Genomic DNA, 22,203 nt, shown 5'->3' with positions numbered 1-22,203 from the left:
CTACATACCATACTGAGAAATTATTACAAGGAAACTGAAAAGCCACAAATTTCTCCGCTCTAACCTTATCTTATTTAGCAGCTTTGAGCGCACGGCCACCGCCTCCGCTCCCGCCGGCACAAAGAAAGGACAAGCAGGCGGCAGCGGAGAAGGCTGCCATCCACTTGCATCGTCCCTCCAATTCCTTCTACCTCGTCGGTGAAGCGCGCTGCCTCCTACTCTGATGCCCAGGCCCGACCTGTCAGCTGTTACGCACACACGGACACACCGAACCAGCAGTCACCATTTTACTGTGCTATCTCTACTCGGCTGCTCTATTTCCATGCCCATGCATGGGCCATCGTCCTCGTCCTCGGTCCTTCTTCCTCCGCTTCGCGTCCCGTGCAGAGCCCTGCGCCACCAGAGAAGGTTGCTTCCCTCGCGACGCGTTCTTCTCTTCCACGCTACCTCCTCTCACTGACAGTCCGACACCTGCGCCCGCACTTCACACAGCCCCACCTGTCATCCGCAACCCCTGCCTCCGTGAACAGACCGGGTCGCCACCTTCTCTTCAAGGGAGGCCACGCCCACGCTCGACCCTGTTGCCTCCCTGGACCTTCCTCCTCGCGGCGCGTGCCGGGGTGGAGGAGGAGCAGAGGCAGAGGAGCTAGCTGCCGTTGCGTGCCAGCTACTACACCTTTCAGCTCCCGGATCGAAGCACGGGTCGGTTAAAGCACGGGGCCCCGAGCGGCACGGCCTGGCACGGAGACGGGAGGCCGCATTAGCAGCAGGCGAGGAGGAGGTAGAGGGATGAGCAGCCTCGCCATAGTGGAGAAGAAGCCGCCGCCGTTCCCCGGCGGCGGCTGCACGGGCGGCGTGCTCTTCCACCTCCTCGACTGGCACCGCCGCCTCGCGCGCAAGCGCAGGCTATTCTCCCCGCGGCGCCTCCTCCCCTCCTCCCTCTCCCTCCGCTCCTCCTCCTCCCCACGCAGGCTCCCGTGCCCGCCTCCTGCTTCCCCGACGCCGCCGCCGCCGCACCCGGCCGATGATGGGCCCGCCCCGGGCGTCGTCGCGCGCCTCATGGGCCTGGACTCCTGGCCCGCCACCGCCGCGCCGCCCAGACCGCAGAAGCAGAGGAAGGTGGAGGCGTCGCGCCCGGACGGCGCCGCCGACTCGGCGGTCGAGCTGGTGCTGCCTACGACCCGGAGCCGTCGCCTTCCTGCGCCCGCGCCGACGACGGCCAGGAGCCACCACGGGGCCGACCTGCCGGCGCGGAGCCCGAGGCGGACCCGGCTCGTGCACGCGGCCGCGGCCAAGCTGCTGGACCAGGGCTCACGGGCAAGCGCCAGGGTGGCCCTCGCGTACGCCTGCTCTTCCCCGCAGCACCGCCGCAAGGATGGCCACGCCGGCGCCTTGCTTCACGGCTCGTCGGGAATGGCCGACGACTTCCTGTCTCGCTCGGACAGCCTGCCCTTGGAGCGTTCCGCGCGGGTACAGGTACAGCCTCCTGGTCTTCCTGCGGAGACAGATTGCGACACCGCTGCTGTCTCGCGTAGGCACGACCATTGCTCCACTAACAATGCCGATGCAGCGATCAGTACCAGTACCAGCATGGTATTGTTGCCTAGAATGGATTTTGGTGATGGAAACAGGAGCAAACGGAGCTCTGGTATGGATGCCAAGCACAGGGAGAGTAGAGTAAGAAATGAGGTAATGCGCACTTGTGCCAGAGTCAGATCGAGTGCTGCTGCCGTTCAAACTGGAGATGAGAGGTTGTTGCGCAAACGGGCAACAGCTACTCGTCCGGAGGTTTCTGGGATTACAGAGTCTGGGGACTTGGCTGGTTCGACGCGCCTAGTTGGACGCGCTCGTGAATTGGTGTCTGCTACTAGGAAGGTTGCACACGGTGGTTCTGGTCCAAGAAGAGAGCTCGTGGGATCGATCAGTGGACAAGGGAGCACGATCCGCAGGGATTTGAACAGCCAAAATGGATTTGCATCCACAAGTAGGATTTCAAGCAATGGATCTGCGCATAAAAGGGGATCAGGGAGGAAGGTGGGGCATGATAGAGCAACTAGTAACAGAGATGACAGAAATGCAGTTGCATTTACTTCTAGATCATCTACAAAGTCAGTGGCCAGAGCTTCATCGCGGAGCAATCTATCGAAGAGTGGATCCCCAAGTAGACTAGCAACTGATATGCCGGCTCGTGAAAGAGGATATATGGAAGCTTCACCTTCTGTTATGTCTACTTCTGAGAAAGCTGAATTTAACAGGCTGTTGGAAGCAAGAATCAATGAGCTTGGCATGCCGGACAGGATTGAGTGTACACCAGATGATTCACCTTCAGCAAAATTGAATGCACCTCTGTTGCAAAAGCTCATTTCTGCCCTTACAAACGACATGGGCACTTCAGTCTCCCAATGTAGCAACTACTCTGGTGCATCAGCACCCTTAAGTTGCAATGGAAATGTTGACTGCATCAATCGAAAGCGTTTTATATTCTCCAATGATCAATCACCCGATGTTCGGAAATGCTATCAGGTCAGTTTAGAGGCCAGGACCCTTCTTTACTGTTAGTCTGTTATCACTTATTATTTCAGAGCTTCTGATTTGTTGTTTCTGTAGAAAATGCTGCTATGGTTGATCATGATGATTCACAACTATATATTTTTATTCATGTCATTTTCTTTTCCAATTTGGTTAGTAAATACATGGTGTAGTTTTAGTGCTTGTAGTGTTACATGAACCAAGTTGTATGATGGCTACTATTGCTCAAAAAAACATGTACTATATGACGTTCCTATGTGGTAAGGTACTAAGGTTATCAGTGCATGCATCTACTTATACAGTTTGTTAACCAATGTTCTACATGCATTCTTATACATTGAAGATTTCTGGTCCCACACAAAAGATTATATCAAAATATTTCTTATGGCGTTAAATCAGTCATCATTATGAACCATTCTTTAATGAACCTTATACAATTGTCAGATGCATTGGAAATTGTTGTGCAAATGAACGGTTGATCTGCCATCCACATCCTTTTCTTACTTTTATAGAACTTACAATATTTCATGTTTTCTTTATCAACAAAGTTGTTTTTTTGTTTAGAGCACTGTTGAACTTTTTTTAATTAACCATTTACCAAACTGGTAGCTTCCAGAACAATTTTGTACAAGGTTGATGAATTAACTACTATACTCTTTGGTAACTATTTGGACATCCTCTTTCATTCTATGTACAGGGTGAACAAGATGTTGATTCTTCTGCCACATCATTAAACAATGAGCCTAATCAGCCAAGTCCAACATCAGTCCTTGAAGCATCCTTCTCAAATGATACTTCTTTAGGAAGTCCAGTTGAAAAGAATGGTAAATATTTCTATTACCTTGACTTTTTCTATAGGTACTTGTATTATTTGTTTGTCAGCGCTTGGAGCTATCAAACATATTACTGAAATGTCAAAAGAAACCAAATTCTGCCTAGCACAAAACTGACAAGTGTATCATGTCTTGGATACTGTAGTACCAAATTCAGTGGCATGTTTGTCAGAGCTCAACCATTAAGAAAATTAATTCTGAATTGTGCCAGGTCGAGATGCTTAGTTATTGTTAATCAGATTATTAATTGTTTTACAATTCGACATTTCTAGCAAAAAAAAATGCTTGTAATTGGCTCCTCTAGCCTACCCCAACTTGCTTGGGACTGAAAGGCTATGTTGTTGTTGTTGTTGTAATTGGCTGCTCTGATTAGAGTTGATAGCGTTTAGTCCAGAATTATTATGAGTGGTACAATGGAATTAGCCTGTAAATTTTGGGCAGGTACTGTATAAGTTTTGTTCATGTTATTTTGGTAGCAGTAGCACTTGTGATGTGTTAATGAACTCTATCTTCTTGCTTTCAGAAGGAAAAGACTTGATTGTGTCAATTGAGAACAAGATGGAAGATCTCTTTAATTTGGAGTCTGACATTGTCGATTTAGCAATGTCAGTTGACACAAGGAAAACTGATGCTGAAGAAACACTCCACGGCAATGACAAGTTACTATGTTTACAGAATTTTCTTTCACATGATTTTAATATCTTAGAATCCAGGCTCTGCAGCATTGAAGAAGCTAAATCAAATGCTGAACTGCTTTTGGGCAGTAGCCTCTTGCATAGCACAACATCAGGTCTTCCACGCCATCCTTTCATTGTTGCAGTGCTGGAAAATACTATGGATATGTTTAGTGGAGGAGAGTATTCAGATTTTACTGAAGATAAGAAGTATCAACATACCAACTTCCTATTTGACTGCATTATAGAATCACTGGATTCAAAATTCTGCAATTTTGGCAAATGTGGATACAAGGCTTGGCTGAAGTTGCCTCTCAGTTTGAGCAAAGATCTGTTGAAGCGCCAGGTATTGGAAGATATCACCAACTGGAGGGAGTCAAGTGGGACTGCTCTTGGACAAGTGTCTGACAAAGAAGTGGACCAAGTGACTGACAGGTGGGATGCAAGCCAGGTTGAAGCATTTGATATCAGCATTGCAATCGAGAACGACATTCTTGAGGCGCTTGTTTGTGAGTTCGCAGTTGACCTTTGGTGAAACGGCGTATTGACTGCTCTATGTGAGATATTGACATGTTTGGACTTTGCTCGCATGATTATGGATAAATAAGATACTGCGGATATGTTTGTTTTTTTTCTCTGCAGTAAATTTTGTACAAAGTCATGTAAGGTTGAAGGGCCTCCCGGTTGTTTTACCCTTTGTATGTTCTACTAATGGAAACGTGCTAAAGCTTAAAAGTGTCTCCTAATCTTTGTGGCCTTTTCGTCGCTCTCCTTTTTACCCAACTGATAACATTGTACGCCAGGGTACATTTTGTTGTGTGATGAAAAAGGCACCTTTTGCTGGATCTAGTGCTAAGCAAAAGCATGAATTGGAAGACCGTTAGTTTGCCCATGTTCTGCATTAGGATCCCACTCTGAATCTCGATGCAACCAAGAGAATTCAAAATCAACATGTTCGACCTTTTTGGCATGGTGATTGCAAAATGAAATAGTACCAGTTTACCACTAATTGAATCGGAAATGTTAGAAATGTTATTTTTTTTTACATTTATATATATATATTCCTGGATGTTATGTGGTGGGCTTTGGACAAACATAAAGTCCCAACGAAGTACGTCGGCCTCATTAAGGACATGTACAACAATGTTGTGACTAGAGTTCGAACAAGTGATGGAGACACGGATGACTTTTCGATTATGATAGGACTACATCAAGGGTCAGCTTTGAGCACTTATTTGCTTGCCTTAGTGATGGATGAGGTCACAAGGGACATACAAGGGGACATCCCTTGGTGTATGTTTTTCGCGGACGATGTAGTGCTAGTTGATGAAAGCCGGACAGGAATGAATCAGAACTGGAGTTATGGCGGAAGACTTTTGAGTCCAAAGGTTTTAGACTCGGTTGAACTAAAACTGAGTATATGAGATGTGACTTCAGCACTACTACTCGGGAGGAGGAAGATATTAGTTTGGAAGGTCAAGTAGTGCCTAGGAATGATATCTTTCGATATTTATGATCAATGCTACAGAAAGACGGGGATATTGATGAAGATGTTAGCCATAGAATCAAAGCAGGGTGGATGAAGTGGCGGCAAGCATCTGGTGTCATATGTGACAAAAGGGTACCACATAAGCTAAAAGGCAAGTTTTATAGGACGACGATTAGACCTGCTATGTTTTATGGTGCAGAATATTGGCCTACGAAAAGACGACATATTCAATAGATAAGTGTCGTGGAAATACGTACGTTGCATTGGATTTACGGTCATACAAGAAGGGATCGAGTTCGGAACGATGATATACGTGATAGATTAGGGGTAGCACCAATTGAAGAAAAACTTATCCAATACCGGTTGAGATGGTTTGGACATGTCCAACGGAGACCTCCAGAGGCACCGGTGCATAGTGGAATACTAAGGCAGGATAGTAACGTGAAGAGAGACAGAGGAAGACCGAAGTTGACGTGGGTGGAGGCAATAAAAGGAGACTTGAAATGATAGAATATATCCAAAGACTTAGCCTTAGACAGGAGTGCTTGGAAGACAGCTATTCATGTGACTGAACCTTAATTGCTTCTGTTGGGTTTACCCCCAACTTGTTTGGGATTTAAAGGCTTTGTTGCTGTTGTATATATATTCCTGGGCTTGTACAGCTTGTCAGCTTGTCAACTGTCCGGTCAAGTGTAGGATAACTTGGCAGGAAACAGGCAAAAATTAGAGAACAAATCAGCGCCAGTTCTCGAAGCAGTACTCTGTCAAAAAGGCATTCCTCGATTAGCTTAATTTATCCAGGATACGAGACGGCTGACCGCCAATTGTTCTCCCCACATTATATACATATGCTATGCTGATCATTTTCCATGATTTGCTCTTGCTCTGGTACCTACTCTGGCCGGTGGCCGCTCCTTTCCAAATTCCAATTCCGAATTAAAGAATCCATGAACACGAATTTGAATCCGAAACTACCATTTGTGCCCATAGAAACAGGTACTAGCACGCATTGATTTGTAATAATTGTACAAACTCAAAACACTGCAAAAATGAACATTGCAACACAAAGGATGGATTATAGGTAAATACTAAAATTAAGACTACAGCAGGGGAGACGAATGTCTCACCCCACAGACTCGAACAACAGAATTATCACATGATAAAAAGCAACGGTAACATTCGAACGATGCAAATGCAAGACACGAAGAGATTAACCGAACTGCAGCTAAGATAGCAGCGACAATCAACTGATTCTACCCAGATCGAAAAGGAAGCAGTAGGTAGCAACGGACGAAAGGAGAAGGTGCCTAGAGCCGGCGCTGGACCAGCGAGCGCTGCCTCTGCAGCCTCATCTCCTCGTAGAACCGCTGGATGAAGCGCTCGGCGCGGCCGTCCACCTCCTCGTCCCCTTCCTCCCCGTAGTCCACCACCTCCTCCTCCTCATCCTCCTCCTCGTCGTCGTTGTAGGCGTAGGCATCGTCGTCGCGCTCGCGGCCCCACTCCAGAGCCGGGGCGAGCACCAGCTGGTCCCTGTCCCCGCGCCCTTCGGCATCGCCACCCCGACGAGCCTGCAGGCCGTCGAGCACGGCGACGTCGAGCTCGTCGGCGCCGCAGAAGAGGGAGGCGAGGATGACCCTGGCCCTGCTCCGGCGCCTCTTGGAGGCGGCCCTGGCCCTCCGCCAGGCCGTGACGCCGGGGGGCGCCGGCGGCGCCGAGAGGAGCGGGGAGCGGGAGGGCGAGAACTGGTACTCCCCCACGTAGGCATAGTTGTAGTGGCGGAACGGCTTGTAGTTGTAGCAGCGGCGCCTGGCGGCGGCGGACGCGGAGGACGCGCGCTTCTTGAAGAGGAGCAGGCCCAGCTTGGCTTTGGAGATCGGGGTCAGCGGCAGCGCCAGGATGGCCGCCATCGCCCTCCCCAGGATGGGCTTGGAGCCCGAGCCGGAGCCGGGGGTGGAGGATCTCGGCATGGCCGGCGACGGCGACGGCGACGAATAGATTGATAGCTGGGCGGCAGTTTCCCTCTCTTTCTCACATTCCAAATGGGCTGGCCAAGGGAGGCGGATCGAGTTGGCTGCTGCGAGAGTGCGAGTGGTGGTGCGGGGGGTTTTATGCTGGGTGGTGGGGCTTGGGGTGCAGCGGCAGCGGCACGGCTCCTGTGCAGCCGCTGCCCTGTGCCCCTGCCGCTGCCGCTGCCGCTGGCTGGATCGTGCGTACAAGAAGCTACAGTAGCACGCAGAGTAATGTATCGTGGTGGTGCGCCTTTAGCGGTAGTACTGCTACTACTCCCTTTTCGGTTTACATCAGCTCGTTAATGGCTACCGGGATCGGGGTTAATTCGCATTGAAATGGTGTTTTTGTTGGATCCGGATATGCACATCATGGGTAGATTTATAAACCACGATCTGTATATCGATGGGCTACGTGTTTGTGCTACCAGTATACGTATATTATACAATTCCCACTGGGTCAGTCAGTCAGTCAGATTGCGAGTGCTGATCTAGCCAATGAACGCGAGAAATCTGCTTCCCCGGTACAGTATCTAGGACCTAGCTACTTGTTGGGCATTGGCGTACCGGGTGCAGCGATCGCGATCTCGTAGCATCGCCGCATTCATATTTTTAGCGAAGCACCGGTGATCCTACTCGCACCGGGTAGCGTGCGTAACTGCTCTGCTTTCCAATCGCCACGGCGTACGCGTTCCTAGCAAATAGCCTCGCCACGTCAAGCGGTTTTCAACACTCTGCTCGTATACCGCGTAGGCCTTTTCGCCGACCCTTGCACGGGATGGACCACTGGTGTGGTCCGTCATTAGCACAACGGCGAAAAATCGTTGATCCACACATGATTATCATTATCATACGGTGTACGTAGCCGGAGCAAGTGTGTGTGGCGGCAGTAGGAACCGACAAACAAATCGTCGTGGCGGCGTAACTGGCCCGCGCCTTGTGCTGTGGGCGCGGGCCTGGCCCCGGTACCCGAGCAAATCACACCGATGGCGACCGACTGGTCACTGGAGCACGCGCCAGCGCCACCCCCGCGCCCCGCGCGCTCGACTCACTTGCCGTGGTGGAGTGGAGGAGACGAGTGGTGGTGCGTGGCGTGGTGGACTGGTGGTGGGGTTCGCAGCTGGACCTGGAGCGCGAAAGCGCTCGCCGAGGGCGGTGGTTTTGTCGGATCAGTGGCGACTGGCAAAGCCCGAGCCGTCCGTGCCGTCTCTGCCTCTGAGCTGGCGGGAGGGCCCTTTTCGCGATTCGAACCGAGCTAGCCGTTGCCTCCCTGGCGTCGCGCCTCCCCCTTTCCGTTTCCGAGCCTGAGCCAGCCACCCACGTTTGGCGTCAGTGCGTCACGTCCTCTCCGGGCCTGCAACGCGCGAGTCCTCGACGCACAGGGACTCGGCGCGTGAGCGCATGGGTGCTCTGCTCCCACAGTTTTTCCACCCTTCCCAAGTTCCCAGCCGGTCTGACGCTATTCACAGTACTTCTCCAAATTTCCCAGAGGTTTGGTAGATTCGGCATTCATTTCCGTTCGTGGGCCCAGTGGCCCACTAGTTAGTTGAACATCAGATTAAGCTACTCACCATTTTCACAATACTTGTTATTTTTGAATTCATCTTTTTTTTTCCAAAAATAACTCAACATTCTCACATTCTAAAGCATCATTAACTTGCTATCCTTGATCAATATAGCCCCAACAGCCAATCACATCCCCTTATCCAAAGGCACAAGCCGATGGATTGCGATTTTAATACTTAATGATGAGAGAATATTTTTCACTTTAACGCTCCTTATTTTGTGTGAGATTAGCTAGAACAATATTGTGAAATAGAGGGAGTATTGTACTCTCATAACGTATGGAGGCATTGAATTTTTTCAAAGAAACAATTTCTGTAATACATATATACTACCTCTATCACTAAATAAATCAATCTCTAAAGTTATCTTAAGCCAAACATTTTTATGTTTAGCCAAATTTATAAAAAAAGTACAAACATTTGTGACACCAAATAAGCATATTATGAAAATACGGTTTATGTTGTATCTAATAATACTAATTTCATGTCACAAATCCTGATGTTCTTTTCTATAAATTCGATCAAACTTACAAAAAAAGTTTGACTTAAGAAAACTCTAAAAAATTGGTTTAAGTGTTCTATTACTATACGTAATAATACTATCAAGAGAACTTATTCTCATCCACCGTGCCTCAAAAAAGTGGGACCAAACTATTGAGTTTAATGCTAAACTATCTGATTTTGTGTCAAAACTATATCATCAATTCATCATGGTGATACACCTTCACTCTCTCCTCCGTAACGACCGATCATATAAATTATGTCCCTAAGGATAATGAGGACCTCGATATTCATAATATGACAACTAGGGATTATATAAAAAACATGAATTATGGTTAGATATACCTGAATAGATAGTCCATGGCGCATGGATTGATGTATATGATGCAGACGAATGAGGTGACCGCCAGTGATGCTCATGCATGTCTTTTCTTGGTGATGAAGAATTCTTCCTTTGATATTGCCTTGCCTGATTGTTTTGCTTTTGCATGGCTATCTACTGGTATTTTGATAAAAGCTCCTCGAAACATGGCTTCGTCTTCACCTTACTCTTTAATTTGAAACCCTCTTCAGCTTTTTTTAGAAAAATCGCCCAAGCTAATTTTGCGATCGGCTAGGCTAGTTTCTATTGCACCTACAATTTTGCTCCTATCTTGCCCCTAGCCAAACTTGATTGTTATTCAGCTATCTTTTCTGAAACATGCTCGTCATCAGGGACAATTTGATCAACAAAACTAGCTGATATATATTTCTTGAATTACTAGCTTTTCTTTGTCTTGTGCCAAATCTTTTTTTTTCTTCAAATTCTCATCCTTCTTGACATGATAGACTTGTCTAATCACCTTGTGCTTCTTTTCTCCACAGACCGGTTTGTTTGATTAGAATGATCATTATTTGTAGGTGATGGCTTGTGAATTTCTGGTTCTCTATAAGTAAGTGAGTGAGTAACATAATCCGAACAAAAATATCTAGGAAGAGGCGGCATCCATGGATTATAAGAACTAGATGATACCCAACACGTTGCTGTGGGAATTTTATAATGTTGTACGTAAGCAGAAAACATGTCATTTTTAGCAACTATTAGATAGTTCCCTTCATGTAGAGAAAAATGCACCTATATATTACAATATTCCTTGGCTTCTTCGTGAATGTAGCTAAAAATTTTAATGGAAAAAACAGTGATCCAAGCCTGATAAAGCACCTATTGACCAAACATTATATATCTCTTTATAAATAAAATAGATGTATATAGTAAATAAATATGACAAAAAAGGAGAAAGGCATACATATAACTACTGACGCCCAACATGTAAAAGTGTCTTTGGAGTTTCTCAGTTTGGAACGCCGCTGCCTATTGTTTCGTCGATGTCGCCAATCTTCTTCCGCATGGATCAAGCTTCCTCCGTCTGTTGTCCAAAAAAAAAAACTTCCTCCGTCGTGATCAGGCGCTTGCTTGCATCGAGTTCTCGCCAACATGGCCGCGACGGTGTTCAACAACGCAGCCGACCGGGCAGCCGTGGCCACGGCGGCCTCGACCAGCAGCCCGGCCACCTCGACCTCCACTGCGCCGCCAAGGTCGAGGCGTGAGGGCGTGCCGGTGGTCACGCTGTCCCAGGCCCAGGCGGAGGCCGCGAGGCGGGCGAGGTCCTTGACGGCCTTGCGCTGCGACCTCTCCCACGTCCCGCTTCAGCTCCACCACGGCCACCTAGAAGCTGCCGTGCGCGCGCGATCGAGGCGGAGGAAGGCATCCAGGAGGCGGTCGCCGCTGCCGCCGGCTGAGAAGGAGAGCGCGCGGCCTGCGCCTCGTGGAAGTCGAGGAGGTCGCCGAGCACGGCGTGGAGCGCGTCGACATGCGCGCGAGGCCCGAGGCGGCGTCGGAAGCCGCTGGGTCCTGCGACGCTGCTGCTTTCGTATCCGTGTCGTGAGAAGATGGTCCGAACGATGCTATCGTGACCTTTTGGCACTGTCCCTTGGTCTGCGGCGACCGGCGAGCAACCGAGGCAGCCCAGCTGCTCACGATCACGGTGGCACAGTAAATGGTTCAGCTAGCTTTAAGGGCATGTACAGCGCGTCTGTACAACCCGTCTGTACGTCGTATATTTTACAAAAAGAACCCGGTTGTGAGGAGATGAGCTCGCCCCGTCGTTTCGCGAGACCACGAGCTGGTCCAAGAAGCCCTCGTCTCTCTAGAGTCGCGTTGTACGGGGGAGTCGACGAGCCGGAGGATCCATCCACTACGGACGCGCGCGCAGAGGAAGTTGAGGGCGCGCGGGAATGGATTTTCGCGCCAAATCCATGGCGGCGGCACCGCGATGAGAATGGCGGCGGGGCCGAAGGGCAAGGTCGGCGGCGGACGGGCATCTTCCTTCATTGGTCGATCCAGCAGGGCGGCGGGCCTCTTCCCCGTTGGAGGCAGATCCGGCTCGGCGGCCGGCCTCCTCCCCTTTGGCGGCGTATCCGGCCCGCGCGGCGCCTCTCTTCCCTATCAGCGGCGGCAACGGCGAACATCAGCATCGTACTCATCCATGGCTGCATCCGGCATGGCCCAATCCTCCCCTATCGGCGGCTTCACTAGCCACGGCGGGGGCATATTTGATTATCAGTAGATGTTTCTGAATTTTGATTATCAGTACATGGTTTTCATTATCGGATTACTGCATTTTTTTCTGAAAACAGATCTGAAGTAGCAACGATCTTATTTTGCTTAAACACTAGTAGTAGCAGTGATCTTATTTTTCTTAAACAATACTAGCAGTTGTTGTCAACCAATACTAGCAGCAACCTGTTCTAGTGAATGATGACGAGAACGAAATGGTTAGGACTGAGAAGCAGATTATGTGGCTGATTTTGCAAGCTGCTACTTTTCTGAAATTTCAGTCATTGTCAAAGGACACCAGTTACTATTGTTATCTGAAAACTAGTGTATATGTTATCTGAAAACTAGTGTATCTGTTTGATTCTGGAAATGACAGTGTAAAATGTTACCTAATAGTGTGAGTCTGAATGTGAAATAGCAGTTTTGCTTGTTTTCTACTAGTGAACTGAACGATGACAAGTGGTACCTGTACTTGTACATTTCACTTGGTTTCTGTTTCGGCGTTGCACTAATTTTCTGAAAACTATGAACTACTAAGCATGTTAGGGTCATCCTGGTATGAACTATGATGCTAGCTGCTGCGATGCTGCTGCTGTGATCCTTTGCAAAAAAAATACCTGAATATTTATTGGATGCTGTTGCTGTAGCTTGTCTGAAAATTTGGACTGAATACTTGTGAATATTTGTGACTTCACTCACTGCTGTAGTTGATCTCACCATGTTGATGATTTCAATTGGTGGGGAATGTGTTTTTGGAGATTTCAGTTCTGAAAATATCACTTTTATGTATGTTCAGACCTGCAGATCACTTTTATCCATATGTTCAGACTTGCCGATCACTGTTATTTGTTCCATATCCGAAACTGTTGGAATGCACGTGACTTGTAGAACACCTGGACGTGCCTTTGCAAGGCTAGTGTTTAATCAAGAAGCTACATGCAACATAATGGTATACAAAAAATAATTTATTATTGATCTTGACTATATGCAAAGCATTAAACAACCTGTAGACAATGAAATAGACCATGGATTGTATGTCCTGTCGGGCGTTTACATGCCCTAAAGGGTGGCAGCTTGTGGCTGGGGAATAGGAGCAGACAGAAGAAGACCAATCACCAACGGCCCTTCAGTTCTGTAACTTCGCATACCACTACCAGGTTTGGGAATGGAAACGGAGAGTCACCAGGGGACGACGCTTCAGGATGTGGGTCCATGGATGACGTGGCTTGCTGAGATATCAGAGAATTATTGTAGTGGGTTCCTCCTATTTAGGATTCTTGTAGTGGGTTCCTTCTATTTAGGTATAGTAGATACCATCCATGGATTATAAGAATACCATAGTAGAGAAAAATAAGACGTGCTGAAATAAGGCATAGATGGGTAGCCATATATATGATACAAAATAAGGTGTGCTGAAATAAGGCATAGATGGTTTAGCCATATATGATACATATTGAAAACATGACATGATTCATGATAATTATTTCGTTGTCGATTCCGATTCCAAATTGCTTCATAGTATATGATTTGACTTGTTTGGAATTGGTAGGCCGACTAGCATCTTTGGTATTCTTTTTATTTTTAGCACTTAACTAAAAGCTTCTCAGTAGTATGCTTGTTAGGAACTTTGGATTCAATAGTTTTTCAAACACCAATCTCATGCTTTATTGGTCTAATAATATATTTGGCTTTGCTTTAATACACCGATTTGAATCTAATCGGTTAGGCAAATCCTCTCTTTGTTGCCCTCGAATGTAAAAGTACTGGATGTAGGCTCTATGTTTTTTCAATAGGTTTTAGATTTTCGTTACTAATTACATTAGATTTGGCTTGAGACGGACGAATCTTGGCCAACAACATTAGTAGCCGGTCTATTTTGCAAGTTAAACAATAATAACAAGTTTTGTATTAATATTAGCAATAGCCGGTTGTTCAGTTGTTCTACTAATTAATTTATTTTCTTCAATACCCGAATTGAATATTAGGAATTGGATCCTAATCATCTTATTAAACATGATATTGATGAGATTGGATTGATGAGATTGGATGGATGACTAGATAATGTACCTGAATATTGCATCTACTTGGTGCACTCTTTTACCTTAACGACGTCTTGTAACAGGACATAAACAATCTTGTAGTTGCTTGTTTAAATTCTTGCATGTACTCCTTATCCAATTCTTCAACGAATTCTTCAAGTGACAACATATTGTTAGAGTTGATTTCGGCCATCAAAACCAAAACATCTTCGTCCTTAACAGAGTCTTAAAAAAAATGTTGACGCAAAGATCGATCACATACTCAAACGGCCATGCCCGAATCACACAGACCACTCGAGAATCGAATTCACAACCTAGCAGGGAAAATCAGCCTAGCCGACTTTTGGAGGTCAACCGCGACGAAAACCAAGAAACGCCTCATGGGAAGAAGCCCATCGAGAAAGCGTATCTAGGATTATTCTAGGGTCAGCAATACCACCTAAACATTGTCGAGATGCTTGTAGAAGGTTGGAAAAGGTAGGGTTAATATTAGATTGGTTGTGTTTTTATTGTTTGGATGTCTCGACCAATCATAGGCCTCTCATATATAGAAAAGGGTGGTTTTATCTAAATCTCTATCAAATACTGCATGTTTTCTATAATTTGCCTGGTCTAGCTGAGTTCTACGTGGTGAATCTTTTCGAAGTCATAATTTTCTCATTCAAACTCTAAAAAAAGTGTTCTATATATGTTTTTTATTGTTTCGAAGAGAGAAAACAATGGTGAAGTTCATTCTATATTTTGACAAAGTTACAAGACCTGACCATGCCAAAATTTGAACCCAACCTAGCTATTTTTTCATAGAAAACCTTTAATTAACCTCCTTCGGGCAATTTCGAGTGTCAACACTCAACAAAAGACACAAATTTAATATTATTATGTTAGTATTACTTTTTATATAAACTTGTTCAACTTTAAGATCTTTTGACTTAGAATTAAATTTAAGTTGCATTTTCTTTACCGTGGCAGTACCGTCAGTGTGTGTGACATGTCTCTGCTGAGCTCTGTTACTTCACACTAACCGTACAGTCCTTACTACTTGTGAGGGATTGAGATGGTTGAACTGACTGCTCCCTTTTGCTCCGGCGCTCTGCTGAACGAAGGTCCCACCCAGAGCAGCGGCTTTTTATTGTAGAAAGACTCTGTCCTCTTGAAATTAGAAATAATTAAAATACTAGCAACCGAGCGGCTGAGTCTTGGTCATCAAAGAATTATATGGATGTAACTGGGATGCAAAAATTGAACTTGAACAAAATAAACGAAAAAAAAGAAAATCAGCATATTGAATAATACTCCCTTCGTTCCAATCAGCATAAAAAAACAAACGTTTTGAATTTTCTATATACATGTAATTTTTACTATGCTATATAGACATATATATAGTGGGAACATATCTGGTGCAAACCAACCACTCCGTGCAACATTGGAAACTGTGAATCTAGGCCACAACACGCTAATTCAATGGACATGGTTAGAGGGGTCAGGGGGTATTGAAAAAATGGTCTGCTGGTGGGGGGCTTAAGTGCAAAATCTCATCTTTAATCATGTCCATTGGATTGGTATCTTGTGACCCAGATTCGTAGTTTCCAAGATTGTATGGAGTGGTTAGTTTGCACTAGATATGTTCTCATATATATAGTATATATATACTATGTCTAGTAGATACTCGTACATAATAAAAAAAATAATGTATTTCGTCAAGCCAAAACTTACGCTCTCGCCGGGAACGACTGGGCAAAGTGCCGGGCCGAGCTGATATTGATACTGGGCAAAGTGCCAAAGTCTGAGGTTGCCTTACTGTAGCTTCAATTGGGCCATGTTGACGCCGGGAACGACTGGGCAAAGTGCCGGGCCGAGCTGATATTGATACTGGGCAAAGTGCCAAAGTCTGAGGTTGCCTTACTGTAGCTTCAATTGGGCCATGTTGAAGCACACGTCTTACCAGGCCGCATGGGTATGGGTATCGCTTTCTCCGTTGCCAATGAAGCCATGGTGCACCCGATAAAAAATTGCTGCTATCGATTTTCGGACGATTCTTATCCGGTGCACGTGTCGACGTCGTTGCCAGCACGGCAAGTCCTCCAACTCCAGGCAGTGTAGCCACCAGCAGCCGTGCCAAAAGAAACCTGAAAAAAAAAAAACTAAAAAGTGGGGGAGGAGAGGATTCGGCAAGCTCCGGCCTCATCCGCTGCTTGCCTCGCAACTATCGGATCTTGCGAAGGCATCGTCCTCTTCGTCTCCCTCGTAATCGCATTTCGAATCCCCAAACAGAGACCTCGCCGCTCTTCCGAGCTTCTAATCGAAGGTACGGCCGCGAGGTCTCGGATTAAATTTTAGTCGTTTTCCTAATCTGCAAGCTAACGTAGTACTGCTACTAGTACCCACTGCCACTAGTCAACTCATCAACGCGAAATTGTGGCGACTGTTTTTTTAACCTATTTTTAATTATATACAGATGTAATTTTTTGTGGTGGTGGTGATGTGCGATCGCAGGAACAGTCACCATCGTTAAGAAGAGGGATGATACGCTGCGCTGTAACGGGCGGCGGGTGCGTCGCTTCGTGGAGCGGCGATCGGAGGTCGCCGGCGGTCAACCCCTGCAGCGTGCGGATGCCGACGGGCAACGGTGGTGGGTGGTGCGGCGGCCTGAGTTCGTGGGCGGCGGATCTCGCCGGCCTCGAGATGGCCAGCCTTCGTGGCGGCGTCGGGGGGCTCTTCCGCTCGAGCCCGCGCTATGGGCGCTTGCAAGCCACGGCCGCAGGTGCGTCTCGACTCTCGAGCTACGAATTGATTGATGCGTTGGAGTTGCGGATCGATGCTGTTGGGGTTGGGGTCACGAACACACGCTTGTGGTACTGGGGCCGTTGGTTCTGGGAGAGGGGTTCTGTAACTGCTGACTGCGGTTAGATTCTGTGCCAGCTGCCAGGGGATCGTGGTATTGGATTTGGAGGTCGATGGATTTGGTAGTGCTTGTTTTATGCTCAGCAATTTTGTTGTGTTTGCGTTGGGGATTCATGGAAACGGTGTGCATTTTCACTATCTGAATAAGCTGATGTGATCGTCCTGGGTGGTGGTTGGTTGGGGACCTGCCGTGCTTATTATTTGATTCAGGTTTTTGAGGCGTCATAATATTTGGTATGGTCCCTCTGAACCATGTGTCTCTACTATGAATGCAAATTTTATGTGTAATGTTGAATAGTGCTGTCTGAGTTTCAAATATTTGTTTTTAAGAAAGGCAGGAGGAACATTGCCACTCACAATTAAATTAAGTCGCTTTTTAGAAACCAGAGAAAGTGGATAAGAATACTTGCAGAAGAGGAATCTGCATGATTATAGAGTCCACGTATTTTGTGTGACCCATAACGTAAGATGATGTGTAGATTACTGTATCACCTTCGGTGTTGCAGATGTTTTTCATGTGCACCTAACTTTTCTGCTGCAAATTTAAATAGCAATGGTGTTTAGTCCCTGCTAATCTCTCGCTTTGACTATCTTATACAGTTGACCCTGAAGATATTCCACTGGAAAAGGTTCAAGTTAAATCCTCAGGACATGTTCTGCCATATGTTGGTGTTGCTTGTTTGGGGGCTATTCTGTTTGGTTATCATCTTGGGTATGTACTTTATCGTGGCTACAAGATGATTGTTTCTTAAACACAATTGGATAAAGCATAATTTACTTAAATTTAAATGAAGAAAATGAATAACAAGCTGAAAGTAAAATAGTTCCATCTTTTCTGCACTTTTCTTGTGAGCACAAAAACTGTTAGATAATAACAGGAATCCATTTCATGGAATGTAGTGTGGTCAATGGCGCGCTTGAATATCTCGCGAAGGATCTTGGGATTGCTGAAAATGCTGTCTTACAGGGTATGACATACTTTTACATGCTCAACTTACACATACTTTTTCTCCGTGTTTGTAAAGGAACATCTGGCACTTGGATTGATTGTGCAGTGTGATGCTTTCTTTGCCAAGGCATACAATTGGCATGTTTTCTAAAGTAGCAGATAGATGACTATAATCACTCAATGATTATAGTTGCTTCTGTGAGATATCTTTTTGCCATATATGCTTCACTAGACATCTGTTTGTTACTCAGGATGGGTGGTTAGCACATCCCTGGCTGGTGCAACATTAGGTTCTTTTACCGGGGGATCTTTGGCAGATAAATTTGGGCGGACAAGAACATTCATCCTGGATGCAGTCCCGCTTGCTCTAGGTGCATTCTTGAGGTGTGTTTTGAACTATTTAGTTGTAACTTGTAAGTACACAATCTTATATGAAACTGACACAGAAACATCTGCAGTGCAACAGCTCAAGATATCCGCACCATGATTATTGGTCGGTTGCTTGCTGGAATTGGTATTGGGATCTCATCTGCTCTTGTACCCCTTTACATATCTGAGGTTGTGATATGTTGAAATGACAGTTGCTTTGTTCAAAACCTAATGCTATTATGATATGTTACAGTTACTTCTGTCTTTGTTCAATAGCTACTGCCTGTGTTAATGAACATCTCCAACAAATGAACTTCTTGTACTTTGCAGATCTCACCAACTGAAATTCGTGGAACGCTTGGTTCTGTTAATCAACTTTTTATCTGCATTGGAATTCTTGCAGCTTTGTTAGCTGGATTGCCTTTGGCAGGAAATCCTGCCTGGTAAGTTCTCCATTAGTCTGTTCATTTGTTTCCCCACTTCATTTTACTTCTTGATTAACGGAAGCAATATTGAAATATTGACAGTGGAAGAACTGCACATTTTTTTTTTCAACCTTTCTATCCTATAAATTACATCTAGATATGCAATTCATATGGCAACAAATTCCATATGATATATGGATTATATTCATGCTCTAGTCATTTGTAACTGTATTAATCAGGTGGAGGACAATGTTTGGAATTGCTGTAGTTCCATCCGTTTTGCTGGCTGTAGGAATGGCCTTTTCGCCTGAAAGCCCTCGTTGGCTATTCCAGGTTTCTGTTTGCAAATTCTTTGAACATACTGTGTACTTTGGCCTCCAGACTGTGGCACAATACTCAAGATTTACTTTTCTGACATTAACTGCAGCAAGGAAAGGTTATTCAAGCAGAATCAGCTGTAAAAAGACTGTATGGAAAAGAAATGGTTACCGAAATTATGTATGATCTGAGAGCTAGTGGCCAAAGTTCTTCTGAACCCGAAGCTGGCTGGTTTGATCTTTTCAGCAGGCGTTACTGGAAAGGTAGTTTTGTTTTGACAGTTTCAGAATTGGCAAATTTGGTTCCCTAATAATTGCATGATGAAATGTTCTCTGACTATTTTCTCTTCTCATTCCATTCTATTGCTAGCATCATCCAATATAATGAAGTTAATAACTTGGTGGAAATATCTGCCGCTTTACCAGAAATTGATGGTTCTTGGAATTCCAAATATTTTTAATGGGATGAAAGTGGTTTGGTGCATATCAATTGCTTAATTTAAGTCATGTCTATGGAAACAAAAATGCATATTCATTACTTATCAGGAAAATAAGTATGTTAATGGATTTTATGCTATTACATTTGCAATGGCCTTGTGTTTCATGGACATATGTCATCTCTCATAGTTACATCTGAACAACCTATATTACTTCCTCCAGTCACCAAAAAGCGATGTTGTGGACATTGATACATCCCCAAAGACACAACTTTGACTACTAGTTTGTCCTTTACAACATTGAGAAACCATAGCAAAATTGTACGATTATTAAAATCTTTTTTTACTAGCATTTGTAATATTCAATTGAATGTACACAAAGTAATTGATGATGAAAGTTTTGATATGTTGACTGCATACAACCTAAAATGTCAAGGAATTGATACTATGGTGAAGACGCTACAAGACATGTTTTCTGATATATCTTTCATTTGCAGTCGTGAGTGTGGGGGCAGCACTGTTTTTGTTCCAGCAGCTTGCTGGTATAAACGCCGTTGTATATTACTCTACATCGGTGTTCCGCAGTGCAGGCATTGCATCTGATGTTGCTGCTAGTGCTCTTGTTGGAGCAGCCAATGTTTTTGGTAAGTTTACTTTTTAGTAACAAGATTTTAATATTGACAGAACATGTTTTCTGATGCGGGTATATATTTACTTGTAGGCACCATGATTGCATCTTCTCTAATGGACAAGCAAGGAAGGAAAAGTCTTCTGATAACAAGCTTTTCTGGAATGGTAATGCCCTTGTGTTCAACAAATCATGTGTTTATTTCAACTCAATCAGCAATGGAGGGTTCATATTCACTTTTTTCTCCCTTGAAGGGTGCTTCAATGCTACTCCTAGCATTGTCCTTCACCTGGAAAGCTCTGGCACCTTATTCTGGTACTCTTGCTGTTGTTGGCACTGTTCTGTAAGTTAATGATTCATCTTGTTTGGTCTTGCTGATTCTATTTGAATGTATAAGTTGAATGTTTGATATAACTGGAGTATGATTTTGTGCAGGTATGTGCTGTCTTTTGCTCTAGGAGCTGGTCCTGTTCCTGCCCTACTTCTTCCTGAAATATTTGCCTCTAGAATAAGGGCCAAGGCTGTTGCATTATCTCTAGGCATGCACTGGGTGAGTCACAACTGTTCATACATACGCTAATACCAAATGTATATAGTTGTCCTAAGTTGCGGTATATCTTGCTTTGTTTTTCTCATTCCACTATATAATTTGCGACACATGATTTTGCAAAATACAAGGTAAGATAATTGTTCTGGTGAATAGAGATTGATTGAATGTTTGGCCATGTTAAGTTCGTTTTCTTATCGTCCTTGATTAATATCGATTGCTCTGGTAGATAGGTTTAGTTTGAACTTTGAAGGCATTACTAGTAAAAGCTTCAGCCATTCCCCATTCGCTCCATTAAAAAATGTTTTATTCACCTGAGGTATGTTAGTCAATATCTAGATTTTTTGAAGCTTTTGCCCTTAAATTTGTTCAAATTTCTAAATTCTATGAAATCCTTTCTAGCTGCTAAGATGATGAACACTACCATAATTAAGTAATTAACCTTGGCTTTACTTATACCATTGAGTCCTTAACCTGTTTTTCTTTTTCTTTCTTCAGGTATCCAACTTCTTTATTGGCCTGTACTTCTTGAGTGTCGTCCACAAGTTCGGGATCAGCAATGTATATTTGGGATTTGCATCAGTGTGCGCCCTTGCAGTTCTTTACATAGCTGGGAATGTGGTCGAGACCAAGGGGCGATCACTTGAAGAGATTGAACGGGAACTAAGTGTTGCAGAATAATGTGCTTTTGCTAGTCATGCTGCGGCGCCGTTTTGGTGATTGAGAATGCAGCCAAGCACATAACCGAGCATCCTTGGACCTGGAGACTCTTTCCAGTTTCATGTAGTTTCAGAAATAAGCGAACGGCAAGAATGCCAATCGTAGGTGACCTGGTGTGTGCAGTGAGGGGTTGTGTTCGAGCAGTAGTTTAGCTGTGCTTCCCCTACTCCCCCTGTCATCAATCAGAATTCAGAAACCATGAACTTGTCGATGTCTCTGGAGATATGTTTTTCATTGTTCTCAAATTTCGTCGTTTCTCGTGTATAGATGAACTCTCGTCTCCTGAAAATAGATTTTTTTTTTTATAAAAAAATGGTAGAAAGTCCCGCTCGCTCTTCATCTGGATCCATATTGCGATTGGTATCCCACTGCGTTTCCTGTTGATGGACATGTGACTTGTCAGCCTGCAGTGGCCCAGTCTAGATCGTTGTCCTCCGGTCTCCGGATGCGCACGTTTACTTGGAAGCACGGAACGCGCCAGCCAAGCGTGTAGGTCGCTGTCTGCTAGGATGAAAACGGATCGGATACGAACGGATATTACTCATATTATATTTGTTTTCATATTTCTGTTCGGATTCGGATTCGGACACGGATAGCGTTCGAATACATATACGAATACGGATTGACTCGGTTACGGATACGAATAATGAGTATCAAATACGGTATGAATCGGATTCG

At 45.2% G+C, this 22,203-nt stretch overlaps 3 protein-coding genes across 4 annotated transcripts; 2 read left to right on the top strand and 1 right to left on the bottom strand.

Annotated features, from left to right (window-relative positions):
- Positions 1-356: 356 nt before the first annotated feature.
- Positions 357-4,782, top strand: LOC136457820 (uncharacterized). Its single transcript, XM_066457827.1, has 3 exons — positions 357-2,523; positions 3,227-3,353; positions 3,886-4,782. The coding sequence occupies exons 1-3, from the start codon at positions 790-792 to the stop codon at positions 4,569-4,571; spliced, it is 2,547 nt and encodes an 848-aa protein (XP_066313924.1). The 5' UTR covers positions 357-789; the 3' UTR covers positions 4,572-4,782.
- Positions 4,783-6,522: 1,740 nt separating this feature from the next.
- LOC136457819 (uncharacterized) lies at positions 6,523-7,591 on the bottom strand. The gene has a single exon (XM_066457826.1). The coding sequence runs from the start codon at positions 7,490-7,492 to the stop codon at positions 6,833-6,835; it is 660 nt and encodes a 219-aa protein (XP_066313923.1). The 5' UTR covers positions 7,493-7,591; the 3' UTR covers positions 6,523-6,832.
- An 8,743-nt stretch (positions 7,592-16,334) lies between these two features.
- On the top strand, positions 16,335-21,791 carry LOC136461849 (plastidic glucose transporter 4-like). 2 transcript variants are annotated; one of them, XM_066461179.1, is made up of 14 exons: positions 16,335-16,537; positions 16,726-16,993; positions 17,734-17,845; positions 18,034-18,101; positions 18,334-18,466; positions 18,541-18,640; positions 18,782-18,894; positions 19,116-19,209; positions 19,304-19,457; positions 20,128-20,274; positions 20,352-20,425; positions 20,513-20,601; positions 20,694-20,808; positions 21,304-21,791. In XM_066461179.1, the coding sequence occupies exons 2-14, from the start codon at positions 16,753-16,755 to the stop codon at positions 21,484-21,486; spliced, it is 1,623 nt and encodes a 540-aa protein (XP_066317276.1). In that variant the 5' UTR covers positions 16,335-16,537; positions 16,726-16,752; the 3' UTR covers positions 21,487-21,791. The 2 variants fall into 2 exon arrangements, with proteins under 2 accessions (XP_066317276.1, XP_066317277.1); XM_066461180.1 differs by having other exon boundaries at positions 16,688-16,993.
- Positions 21,792-22,203: the final 412 nt, after the last annotated feature.

Source organism: Miscanthus floridulus, chromosome 6, assembly GCF_019320115.1.
Source record: "Miscanthus floridulus cultivar M001 chromosome 6, ASM1932011v1, whole genome shotgun sequence".
NCBI classification, from domain to species: Eukaryota; Viridiplantae; Streptophyta; class Magnoliopsida; order Poales; family Poaceae; genus Miscanthus; species Miscanthus floridulus.
Note: the sequence above shows the minus strand (reverse complement) of the source record. Positions and strands in the feature narration are given on the sequence as shown.

What these genes read in the sequence shown, in the direction of transcription:
- LOC136457820 (XM_066457827.1), top strand. Translation starts at nt 790, where the DNA reads ATGAGCAGCCTCGCCATAGTGGAGAAGAAGCCGCCGCCGTTCCCCGGC. An exon ending in ATGTTCGGAAATGCTATCAG is followed by an intron (nt 2,524 to 3,226) that starts GTCAGTTTAGAG and finishes TTCTATGTACAG; the next exon opens with GGTGAACAAGATGTTGATTC. An exon ending in AAGTCCAGTTGAAAAGAATG is followed by an intron (nt 3,354 to 3,885) that starts GTAAATATTTCT and finishes TCTTGCTTTCAG; the next exon opens with AAGGAAAAGACTTGATTGTG.
- LOC136457819 (XM_066457826.1), bottom strand. Translation starts at nt 7,492, where the DNA reads ATGCCGAGATCCTCCACCCCCGGCTCCGGCTCGGGCTCCAAGCCCATC.
- LOC136461849 (XM_066461179.1), top strand. Translation starts at nt 16,753, where the DNA reads ATGATACGCTGCGCTGTAACGGGCGGCGGGTGCGTCGCTTCGTGGAGC. An exon ending in CTTGCAAGCCACGGCCGCAG is followed by an intron (nt 16,994 to 17,733) that starts GTGCGTCTCGAC and finishes TATCTTATACAG; the next exon opens with TTGACCCTGAAGATATTCCA. An exon ending in TTGGCAGGAAATCCTGCCTG is followed by an intron (nt 18,895 to 19,115) that starts GTAAGTTCTCCA and finishes TGTATTAATCAG; the next exon opens with GTGGAGGACAATGTTTGGAA.